Source organism: Zeugodacus cucurbitae, chromosome 5 (assembly GCF_028554725.1).
Source record: "Zeugodacus cucurbitae isolate PBARC_wt_2022May chromosome 5, idZeuCucr1.2, whole genome shotgun sequence".
NCBI classification, from domain to species: Eukaryota; Metazoa; Arthropoda; class Insecta; order Diptera; family Tephritidae; genus Zeugodacus; species Zeugodacus cucurbitae.
This window is the reverse complement of record NC_071670.1, coordinates 60,087,241-60,098,600: the sequence shown is the minus strand read 5'-3', so window position 1 is coordinate 60,098,600 and position 11,360 is coordinate 60,087,241. Positions and strand designations below refer to the sequence as shown.

The 11,360-nt window shown below is 29.8% G+C and overlaps 4 protein-coding genes across 5 annotated transcripts; 2 read left to right on the top strand and 2 right to left on the bottom strand.

Annotated features, from left to right (window-relative positions):
• Positions 1 to 272: 272 nt before the first annotated feature.
• LOC105209944 (vesicle transport protein GOT1B) lies at positions 273 to 2,783 on the top strand. 2 transcript variants are annotated; one of them, XM_011180614.3, is made up of 6 exons: positions 273 to 452; positions 569 to 660; positions 720 to 898; positions 968 to 1,049; positions 2,072 to 2,110; positions 2,607 to 2,783. In XM_011180614.3, the coding sequence occupies exons 1-6, from the start codon at positions 428 to 430 to the stop codon at positions 2,622 to 2,624; spliced, it is 435 nt and encodes a 144-aa protein (XP_011178916.1). In that variant the 5' UTR covers positions 273 to 427; the 3' UTR covers positions 2,625 to 2,783. The 2 variants fall into 2 exon arrangements, 1 of the variants encoding a protein (XP_011178916.1); XR_851614.3 differs by having other exon boundaries at positions 278 to 452; positions 2,072 to 2,220.
• On the bottom strand, positions 1,160 to 1,955 carry LOC105209943 (cytochrome b-c1 complex subunit 7). The gene is made up of 3 exons (XM_011180613.3): positions 1,803 to 1,955; positions 1,593 to 1,640; positions 1,160 to 1,491 (listed from the first exon to the last, which is right to left on the bottom strand). Exons 1-3 carry the CDS (start codon positions 1,840 to 1,842, stop codon positions 1,244 to 1,246), a joined length of 336 nt encoding a protein of 111 aa, XP_011178915.2. The 5' UTR covers positions 1,843 to 1,955; the 3' UTR covers positions 1,160 to 1,243.
• Positions 2,412 to 4,710, bottom strand: Pigq_0 (uncharacterized). The gene is made up of 8 exons (XM_011180612.3): positions 3,865 to 4,710; positions 3,701 to 3,809; positions 3,502 to 3,637; positions 3,272 to 3,416; positions 3,142 to 3,218; positions 2,974 to 3,089; positions 2,803 to 2,917; positions 2,412 to 2,746 (listed from the first exon to the last, which is right to left on the bottom strand). The coding sequence occupies exons 1-8, from the start codon at positions 4,515 to 4,517 to the stop codon at positions 2,532 to 2,534; spliced, it is 1,566 nt and encodes a 521-aa protein (XP_011178914.2). The 5' UTR covers positions 4,518 to 4,710; the 3' UTR covers positions 2,412 to 2,531.
• A 311-nt stretch (positions 4,711 to 5,021) lies between these two features.
• On the top strand, positions 5,022 to 9,988 carry LOC105209945 (splicing factor U2AF 50 kDa subunit). Its single transcript, XM_011180616.3, has 5 exons — positions 5,022 to 5,224; positions 5,304 to 5,918; positions 6,497 to 6,582; positions 7,771 to 7,893; positions 9,151 to 9,988. Exons 1-5 carry the CDS (start codon positions 5,212 to 5,214, stop codon positions 9,610 to 9,612), a joined length of 1,299 nt encoding a protein of 432 aa, XP_011178918.1. The 5' UTR covers positions 5,022 to 5,211; the 3' UTR covers positions 9,613 to 9,988.
• The last annotated feature ends 1,372 nt before the right edge of the window (positions 9,989 to 11,360 follow it).

Here is an 11,360-nt window from a genome sequence, read left to right as displayed (position 1 = left end):
ATTTTAAATCCTTCTTTTATTAGTTAATAAGTTTTGCTTCACAATTGATAGGAAAATATTTAATTTCTTGATTTATTAAGGCGTATTTGAATTCCTTCTCCCGTCTCACCATATTTCACTGTTTTTCTTTTGTTTATTAAAAACAAAATATATATTATTTTACTCTCTTCTCATCATTTAGAGAATTTAAATAATTTTTATTCTATTTAAAGTTTCCTAACACTTTTAACCGTGTTTGTAAATGATGAAATTTGATTTATCAAAATGAAATTCCGAATGTCATGCAAAGGAAGAATCAGCTGTTCGTGTAGACAAAAAGAAAATTCGGTTTACGTGGAAGACATCAAATAATTGTAGTAAATAATAGCTGAATATATCAATTAATTGTAATTTTCATTGTTGTAAGAAATATTTCACAAAAAGCATTATGATTGAAGTAACAGATTTGCAAAGTAAGTCAATATTGTCTTGAACTAGCCCGTCTTAAAGGTTTTTTGCCACAAATCTTCGTGTTTTCTGTTGGTCTTGTTTGTTACTAATGTTGGCTAAATATGCATGTTTTTTATAGAAATCGGTATTGGCCTGGCCGGATTTGGCGTCTCCTTTCTATTTTTGGGTGTGCTGTTTCTATTCGATAAAGGTTTATTAGCAATCGGCAATGTAATATTAAAACTAGATCTATATCTTTAATTTTGTATTAACATATTTTCAAATTTTAGTTACTTTTTCTAAGCGGCCTTGCCTGTGTAATAGGTGTTCAACGTACATTCCGGTTTTTCTTTCAAAGACACAAAGTTAAGGGGACTACAGCGTTTTTTGGCGGAATTTTTGTAGTACTACTTGGTTTTCCAATGATAGGCATGGTTATTGAACTCTATGGATTCTTTGTGTTATTCAGGCAAGTGTTGCTATATTTATAATTTTTAATATTTTAGTCATTTATATAAATATTTACTTAAAATTGCAGCGGATTCTTCCCAGTTGCCATCAATTTCTTAGGGCGGGTGCCTGTGCTAGGCTCTGTACTGAATGCGCCATTTATACAAAAGGTAAGTTTCATTTTTATTAAAATACTCAAAACTTATGTAGTTACTCTTACTCCTCATGCCTATACTATAAAAATGCGTTTCCAAGTAATCTCCAAGAACTCAAGAACATCTCAAATTTTCAATTCATTTATTTTCTTTAATTTACACTTCTCTAAATAAATCGCATTTTTGTATATTAAGATTAATTCACGCACTTAGTGGTCCTTATTCCACTCTTCGCGTTCTTCGCGCTCCTTAACAACTTCCTTCAAATAAGGTTCCAAGTATTTGACATCATCTTCGTATTTAGTCCATTGTTCCTTGGGTAAAACTGTTTTGGTCATGGACAAATGCAGCGCACGCATAATACGGTAGTTACGTTCGTCGTACACTTTACGGGGTAGGCGACGTACTGCTTCTTTCACGTCTTCGTTCTCATACAGGCAATCGTCACGGTGCAGACCTACGGGTATGTCAATTTATAAGTGATATTAAACCATTGTACGAATTGCAGGTTAGTTATTGAGCAACACAAATTTTACAAGCGTATTTGCAATAACTCACCGTATTGATTGAAACCAGACAAGTTATAGGCCCATTTGCCCAAATTTGCTAAAAATAGAGAGTACTTGATTATTTATTTAGAAATATTAAGACATTTTTATTTACGTAACCAAATGGGAACAAGACATTTCTAATATAGTTTTTGTCTTGATTTATTAAAAGTTTAAGTCATGAAATAATTGGTTGTATATGTCACCCAAATGTACTTACAAAAGACCAAGGGACCCTTCCTGGCAATATATCCCGACATTTCGCACGAATTTAGAGATTTGTACAAATCTTCCACAGACGAGCTGATAGAAATATGAAGTAAAATATAATTTGTTGGTACACTATCGCTGTCGCACTCACACAATCGTATTAGCAACGTGTGACAGTTGACAGCAAACATAAGTAATAGATTTTGCTTACAGGGTCGTAATTATATAGCTAAAAAATTTATTTACAAAAATTTATTTTTATTTTCTTTTTTCTTACAGCTTGTACAAAAACTTGGTGGTGATGCAAATCGAACGACGGTATAGTAGAACTCCAAACAATTTTCCCACTAAGGATTATTTTAATGTATTAGTTATTTCTCCGATGGCTTGAATTTAAAGAGCTCTAGCTATTTTGTATAAAGATAACAGTAAGTTTATACGTTTAAGAAATATTTGGTGCGTATTTTTAGTTACTAAGAAGTTTTCTCGAAAATGCATATGATTTTTAAATAGATATAACTTCACTTTAACTATCAATACGTGTCCTTCTTCCTCGTTTTGTATGCATTGTATATAACTAAATTTACTTAAATTTCATGTAGAATACGCTTTGTATGCATAAAATGTAAACCGATTTTTATTAAAGAATTATTCAATTTTTGAACAATATACTGTCAACTTTTTGTTTTAAAACATAACATGATGCAATATTAATTAATATCCGAGTTTACTAACAATGTTAAAATGTTCCTTGAAGCATGCGTGTAAATGCATTTTTAATTGACATCTTCTCATCCGATTTAAATTCTTGCAGGATTCCACTTTCACATGAGAACACCCGACTTAATGGCGATTTTTGTATGCTCAATTTGAAAACGGACATACACATTTGAGTACTCTGCGGTTGCAACAAAGGTGACGGCGAATGTGGTATATGAGCGATATGTATACTTTCTACAAAATAAATTAAATGAAAATTAATAATCATTGACAGTTTGCGTATTACATACCCATATCATAAAATTGACCCACAGACCACTTTAGTAGACTCAGGAGAGGGAATTCTAAAATTTTGCGGCGCAAAACTTCGACGACTAAATTTACGAGATAGATACAAAGACGCAACTACAAAAAATTTTTTAGTGATTAGTAAAATTAATAATAAAAAACAAAAATATTACCGTTGTGAAAACCACATAGTAAACCAATACAGTTGGAAATAGAAAGAGCAGCGATGTAAAGAATATAGTCGCTAGATATAACTGCCGGTTTACATAGTTATGTGATTCTACGCGATCTGCAAGTCAAAATTATTAATTAGTTGTTTAATGTGTTTAAAAAATACCCACTCTTAAGCACATTGTAACGCTTGCCGAGCATCACCTTCCAAAGCACTTGTATACCTCTGATCTCCACTTTGTACAATCTAATATAAAAAATATTTTGTATTGAGAGTTGCAAAAACAATGCACAACTTACACTGCTGTGTAAATATAAAAACAATGCGCATGCAAGCCGATTATTGACATCAACACCGGCAAAGATGCTAACTGAAAGGATATGCCTATAAAACCAAGCATGGCAATGGGCACGAAAAGTTGTCGCACAATGGGTTCTATTAGATCTGTGTGGAAATTTGAATTGAAAATTGATTGAATTATTAATAATTTTAATGCTTAATTTATTTATTCCTGTACGTTTGTAATTACCCAAAAACTTCGCCCACAAATCGACATGATAATTGAAACAATCGAGCAGGAAATTGTTGAGGTGTTCATTCAGCTTCAAGCCAATGGGACTGCCTTTAAGTGAACGTAGTAACAAGCGCAGTTTTTGTATGACCCACTAGCATAAATTAATTGTGCACAGTGATTAGTATAACTAAAAAATATAGTGTATAATACTCACGTGTGAGGTTGTTAGCAGGTAATCACCGGGATGTGAAACGTAAAAGAGTAAGAAAATCATTACACTAACTCCAAGTATCTTGTCCACCGTTATATTTAGTTTACGTTTTCTGAAATGATATTACTTTAATACAATTAATTATTTAAAATTAAAAAAAAATTTACCTAGTTTCACACAATCTACGCCACTCCAAATAGTGTATGTAAATCGATGTTTTTTCCATAAATGTTTTACATGGCTTACACTCCAGCAATAGTATTAATATAAATGTTATTAAATTCGGCAGTAAAAATATGAATTTTTGTAGAATACTGTATATCGTGCTTTTATGCACTGCATTTTGTTGACGAGTTTCATTTAACAGACGGCACAACAATACAACGTCGTTGCATTCATCAGACGCTTCCTTATCATTTCCTTCAGTAGACGCTGGTTGCCCTTTAGCCTCATAATTGACGCTATTTTCGTATAGCTGTAACATTTTTGGCACATCGTAAAGGAAGACATTTACTTGTGTCGTCTCCGGCGGTTTTATGCTTAATTTAAGCAAATAAATATTTGGCGTTTCACTGTCGTAAGCAAAGCTTACTGCAACATCTCGATGTTGTATGGCTGATGTAGGACCGGCACGCACTATGTGGCCCAAGTGTCGTAAGCTTTTAGTGGAAAGCGTCGATGTGTTGTCATTTTGATAATCGCGATGCGCAATAATAAAATAGGAAACTGCATTATTTTCATTGATTTGTATTTCTCCATATATGTCACAGTCTTTTTTCGTGTGGAAAAGAAAAGTCGGCAGGAAAATTTTCACGCTCATAGCTCATCACAAATTGGAAGATTGTAAACAAAATAATGTACACAGCTGTTTATGTCAGTGTTGCCATAAGAATGTTTTATGTATATTTAGTATTAAGGCAGTCTTTAGTTTTTCTGTTGTTTTGATGTTAATCATAATAAACATTATTTTCCAAATAACCAAAACTCACTAAATTCGTTTGATATTATATTTATTTTTCCCTTTTTTGGATACATGTATTTTTACTAATTGTTTTTTCAGAAATAGTTTCAAAAACACCTTTTTATTATGATTTTAGAAGAATTAGTTAAAATTTTAACCACAGCGAATTCGTTTTGCCTTTAACAGTGATGCCAATTTCTATATTCCCATAAATAATTTTGAAATAAATGGTTTATCAAATTAATTATTCATAAAAGTTATTTCTATTCCACTTAATTTTAAATGGTGGCAACCCTGTTAAATGTGGCAACCAAATCGTAAAGCCTTTGACGTTTGCCTATATATTTGTCTCTCTTACTTTTCATTTGACATTTGTGCGTAGCGTCTGTCAGAAAACTCTTCGCAAACGATTTCGGCTTGTGCATACTTCCGTAAGAAAATTGTAATTTCTCAATAATTGTGCATCAAAATATATAATATAAACTAATTATTGTGAAAATAATTTGTGTTAAGTATAAAAATTATAATTGAATAACTACAAGTAGCTATAATAATGGGCTCAGAAGGTGAGTATTTGTGAAGTTTTATAACTATGAACAACGCGTGTACTTAAGTGTAAATATATATGTATGCATTTTTTTGCAGACCGTGATAGGCGCCGCCATAGATCGCGTTCAAGGGAGCGCGACCGCGAACGCGATTATCGTCGTTCACGTTCACGCGATCGTAAGCGTGAAGGCGGTGCTGGTGGAGGTGGCGGAGGCGGCCGTGATCGGCACACACGTTCGCGCCGAAGAAAACCCTCTCTATATTGGGATGTGCCACCACCAGGTTTTGAACACATCACCCCAATGCAGTACAAAGCAATGCAGGCAGCCGGTCAAATACCGGCAAATGCTGTACCCGAAATACCACAAGCTGCCGTGCCGGTTGTGGGCTCGACCATAACACGACAAGCACGTCGTCTCTACGTAGGCAATATACCATTCGGCGTAACCGAAGATGAAATGATGGAATTCTTCAATCAACAAATGCACTTGACTGGTCTGGCACAAGCGGCTGGTAGTCCAGTGCTAGCATGCCAGATAAACTTGGATAAGAATTTCGCATTCTTAGAATTCCGTTCGACTGACGAAACCACACAGGCAATGGCATTCGATGGCATCAATTTTAAGGGACAGAGTTTGAAGATACGGCGTCCGCATGATTATCAACCCATGCCAGGTGTGGCTGATGCGCCGCCAATAACAGCGCCAGTGGGTGAGTAAAAAGTGTAAAAAATATATAAAAAAATGAAAATAAATAATAAAATAAAAAAAAAGAAATAAATAAAAAAATAAAAAAAGAACTAAATAAAAAAAAAAAAAAGAAATAAATAAAAAAATAAAAAAATTAAATAAATAAAAAAATAAATAAAAACATAAACAAAGAAAAAAAAAGTAAGTAAAAAAATTAAAATAAAGAATAAAAAGAAAATAAATATTAAAAAATAAATAAAAATAATAATAAAAAATACAAATAAATAAATAAAAATAAATAAATAAAAATAAAAAAATAAAAATAAATAAAATCAAAAAATGAAAATAAATAAAATATTCAAAATTAAAAAAATAATAATAAAAAATTAAAAAATATAAAAAAATAATAAAATAAAAAATTAAAAAATATAAAAAAAAAATAAAATAAAAAAAAATTAAAAATTAAAAAAATATAAAAAAATAAAAAATAACAAAAAATAAAATATAAATTATTCAATCATATATGTATATTACCTTATTAATATTTTTTTATGTTTAATTATATTTAATTGATATTTTTATATACATATTTATTTACAGCTAATGGCGTCATTTCCACCGTTGTGCCAGATTCGCCGCACAAGATTTTCATTGGTGGCTTACCAAATTATTTGAATGAAGAGCAGGTAAGTTGGCCGATTGTTGTAATTTACCAAATATATGCAGAATAATGTAATTGTAAAGTTTTTTTGCCACAGTTTATGAGGCAGTGCGGATACGGGCATACATGAATTCTAAACTAAAGAAAGCGAACTTCCAAAAAAAAAATCTATTTAATTTTTCCCCTGTAGCATTTTAGGCGTATCCAGTATACCAAATGCGGTTGCAGTCAAGCAGCGCTACATGCGTTCCAAATTTAGTTATCATTTGAATTCCTTTTTCAGCTTAAATTTCAGCGCAGTCATTCTGCATCGGTTTTCAGATTTTCAGCACCAAATTTCACTTTTTCAGCTCTTCTTACAGCTTCATTTTTTCAGCTCCAGTCTCAACAACGCGCTTAAATTAAAACTTTCGGCTAGCATGATTTGTTTACAAACAAAACAAAAAGAAAAAAAAAACAGAAACGTTTATGATGAGCTACATTTTGAATGTATTACTTTTCTTTGTTTATATGTATTTACATATCTACCTAACTAGATTTGTTGTCAAAACTTGTATTAATTGTCTCTTTGATTGTTTGGTTATTGTAGCTTAGGTTGCATCATACACCACAGCAAAAAGAACTCGTTCGAAGGTTCACTTTCGATTTTGTTGCAGTTGCATCGACCATGCCCACTGCACGCACCTACCACAAAAACACAAAACCACACACACACACAAACCAACCTTCTTTCTTGCGTGTGCATTAAGTTGCGAGTACAATATGCGGTGTGAGAAACTTCAGTGAGTGCGTGCGAGTGTCGATGCAGTGAAATTGCAATGCATGCAAATTGTCGGTGTAAAAGGCAAGTTTATAAAAATTGACAACAAATTCCATTCTCTACAGGAACTTTTCAGAATAACATACTAAGTACCAAAAAAAAAACAAAAATCAAACTACAAATCAATGTCGACAATTTCGTTTAGCCAATCCCAATGTTATTTTGTTTTAGGTGGTGGAAGGACATGCACTCCCATTAAAGTGTGACATACCTACATACATACTCGTATAAATGCTGTGGAATTGCAAATAGCTCTTTTTTTAATGACAATTAACAGTACAAAGTTCGAAGCTGTCAATTTTTTACAATTCCAAAACAATGTTTTTCTTTTGCTAAACACCCAAACACATTAACAGCACAAATTAATTTCGTATGCTTTCTAAACTCCGCCAGGTCAAAGAGTTGTTACTCTCCTTCGGTCAATTGCGCGCTTTCAATCTGGTTAAGGATGCCGCCACTGGTTTGAGCAAAGGTTATGCATTCTCCGAGTATGTGGATCACAGCATAACCGATCAGGTAAGCAACAAAAATAAATGCTTTTTTATTAGTTTTTTATTATTTTTTAAATTAACTTTTGATTAATTTTTCTTAATATTTTTTTTTAAATTAATTTTTCTTATTATTTTTTATAAATTAATTTTTAATACATTTTTCTTATTGATTTTTTAAATATTTTTTTATTAATTGTATTAATTTATTTTTTTATAATTTTTATATTTCTTTTATTAATTTTTTATTTAATTTGTATTAATTAATTTTTATTTACTTTTTATTAATTTTTTTAATAATTATTTTTTTATTTTTATTAATTTTTTCTTTAAATTAATTTTTAATTATTTAAATTTTTTATTTTTTTATGAATTTTTTTATTTATTTTAAATAATTTTTTATTTTTTTTAAATAATTTTTTTTTAAATACATATTTTTATTTATTTTTTATTAATTTTTTTAATCATTATTTATTAATTTTATTTAAAAAAATTATTTTTTTTTTTTAATTATTTATTTATTTATTTTAATAATTATTTATTTATTTTAATAATTTTTTTTTAAATTAATTTTAAATTATTTTTATAATTTTTAATTTTTTTAGTATTGTTTAATATTAAAAAAAAATAATTTTTTATTGTCTTTTTAAATAATTTTTATAATTTTTAAAATAATTTTTTATTTTTTTTTAATAATTTTTTATTTTTTTTTAAATAATTTTTATAAAAGATTTTTTTTATTTATTTGAAATAATTTTTTATTTTTTTTAGTTTTTTTTATGAATTTTTTATTTATTTTACATATTTTTATTAATTATTTTTTATTTATTTTTAATATTTTTTTTTTAATAATTATTTATTAATTTTTTTGAAATAATTATTTATTTATTTTTATTAATTTTTTAAAATTAATTTTAAATTATTTTTATAATTTTGAATATTTTTTAAAAATTTTGAATTTTTTAAAATAATTTTTAATATTAAAAAAAATATTTTTTATTTTAATAATTTTTAATATTTTTTAAATAATTTTTTATTTTTTTTTTAAATAATTTTTTATTTTTTTTTAGATAATTTTTTATTTTTTTTTTTAAATAATTTTTTATTTTTTTTTTTAAATAATTTTTTATTTTTTTTAAATAATTTTTTATTATATATTTGAAATAATTATTAGTCTTTTTATGAATTTTTTATTTTTTTTATTTATTTTAAATATATATTTTTTTTAAAATATTTTTTTTTTATTTATTTTTAATAATTTTTTATTTATTTTTTACTCCTGTAGGCTATTGCTGGTCTAAATGGCATGCAGTTGGGCGATAAAAAGCTGATTGTACAACGCGCTAGCGTTGGCGCTAAGAACGCACAGAATAGCGCCACCACTGCAGCGCCGGTCATGATACAAGTACCGGGTCTTTCAATGGTCGGCACCTCCGGACCACCCACTGAGGTGCTGTGCTTGCTGAACATGGTCACGCCGGATGAGTTGCGTGACGAGGAGGAGTACGAAGACATTTTGGAGGATATCAAAGAGGAATGCAATAAGTATGGTGTGGTGCGCAGCGTGGAGATACCACGCCCCATTGAGGGGGTCGATGTGCCCGGTTGTGGTAAAGTATTTGTCGAATTCAATTCGGTGATGGATTGTCAGAAGGCTCAGCAGGCGTTGACTGGACGTAAATTCAGCGATCGTGTTGTTGTCACCTCATACTTTGATCCGGACAAATATCATCGACGTGAATTTTAGAGCGCAATTGGGTAAATGACACACACAACTCCTTCTTCAAATTATTTTAAACCCAAATGTATGTCAATCATTTACACACACATTTGCAAATATATAGTCTTTATAAATGTAAGTGCATAACTGGATTTAGTTTACTATGCCTTAGTGTGGCGTCATCATACTGCAGCCAAAAAATAGACCGGCAAGTTGGCTCACATCCATTTTAATGTAGTCTCAAACCAAGGACAAACCATGGTTAACCAAGCAAGCATAATTTAAAAATATAATGATAATTGAATTTTTGTTTTCGCGAATTGTTTCGATAATTGCATAATAACTATTTGTACGCGGAATGGCGTTCAATAATAAAGGCGACACTTTTTGGTAATTATACTAATTTATATATGTTTTTCTTCAATGTACTCATGTATCTATGAAAATACTTGTAGATTCTAAATATTTTGAAATACACATCTGAAAATTGTTGGATTTGAAAACCTCAGCATAGTAATTGAATAATTCATTCGGCTTTGTTATAAGAGAAATGGTCAAGGAATTTATTTAGAAGAAACCTTTTAATGGATTAAATTGCTGTTGGGAAGTAATTTAAGGTAATTTACATGTTTTTTTAATTTTTTAGATTATAACGGTTATTATTGAAAATCGTATTGGTCCATCTGAGGAAAACCGTTAACCAAAAGTATTTCTATATTTTTTCCCACAACAATTGGTTCAAAGTAAGCAGATTGAACTCGGATAAGTCCTGTTAACTGAAAAAAAAGATCTATTATTACTACAAAAATATTGGAATCCATTATATCGCTATAAAATGAAAAACTTGTTGCAAAATCTCTTGATGACCTTTTTTCTCCGGACCTTCAGACTCGAATTTTATCTGATCAATGGCTTTTTTGGGCATTAACAGCTTCCTCTTGATCAGTGTTGGTATTCGAATCTCACATTGGTTAGGTGTGACACTTGCATTGTTGACCGCTTTTAGGGGGTTAGGGCCCCAAAAAATGATTTTTTTTTAATTTTTCCTGAGAAAACTTCTAAATTTATTATTCTAAGAGTATTGAATAATTTTTTATTCGTAAAAATAACAGTTTTTGAACTGTTACAGCAGATCTCCAGGAACCCCTTCCAAAAAAGGCGTTTTACGGTGACCACTACATCTCTGAAGGGGATCATCTGTAATGAAAAAATCTAACGGATTTCGTAATTTATTATATTGTAATTAATCGAAGGAATACACAAAACAATTTTTTGACAAAATGGTGGCTTAAGGCAGTAGTCTGCTTTAGAAGCCCAAAAAAAACGTTTTTTTACAATTTTTTTGAAAGGGAAGGAAATTATTGCGGTAAACGGAATTTTAAGACGATAGTGTACTATATTTAAGGCTTAAAAAACAATATTTGTAATTAAAAAATATTGAAATTTTTTGTAAAAGTTGTAAGTATTTTTTTGGAGCGCCTGGAGTCTGCACTTGTAAATCGGTGCCGGTGATGGAGATCGTGCGATGCATCTGAAACAGTCGAAGCAAATCATTCGCTCTTGCTCGACGCTCGTCCACTAAAATAGCTCTAGATACGAAAATATGTTGAATTGGCCTTTGGAATTTTAAAGACATATTCTTGGATAGTTTTGGAAGAGATTTAAAACAAAACAAAAAAATCGATTTTTTGAAGCCTGTAAAGCAGACTACTGCCTTAAAAAAATCGATTTATTGCTTTAATTTTGACCTTAAATCGAGGCTAAAAAACAATTTT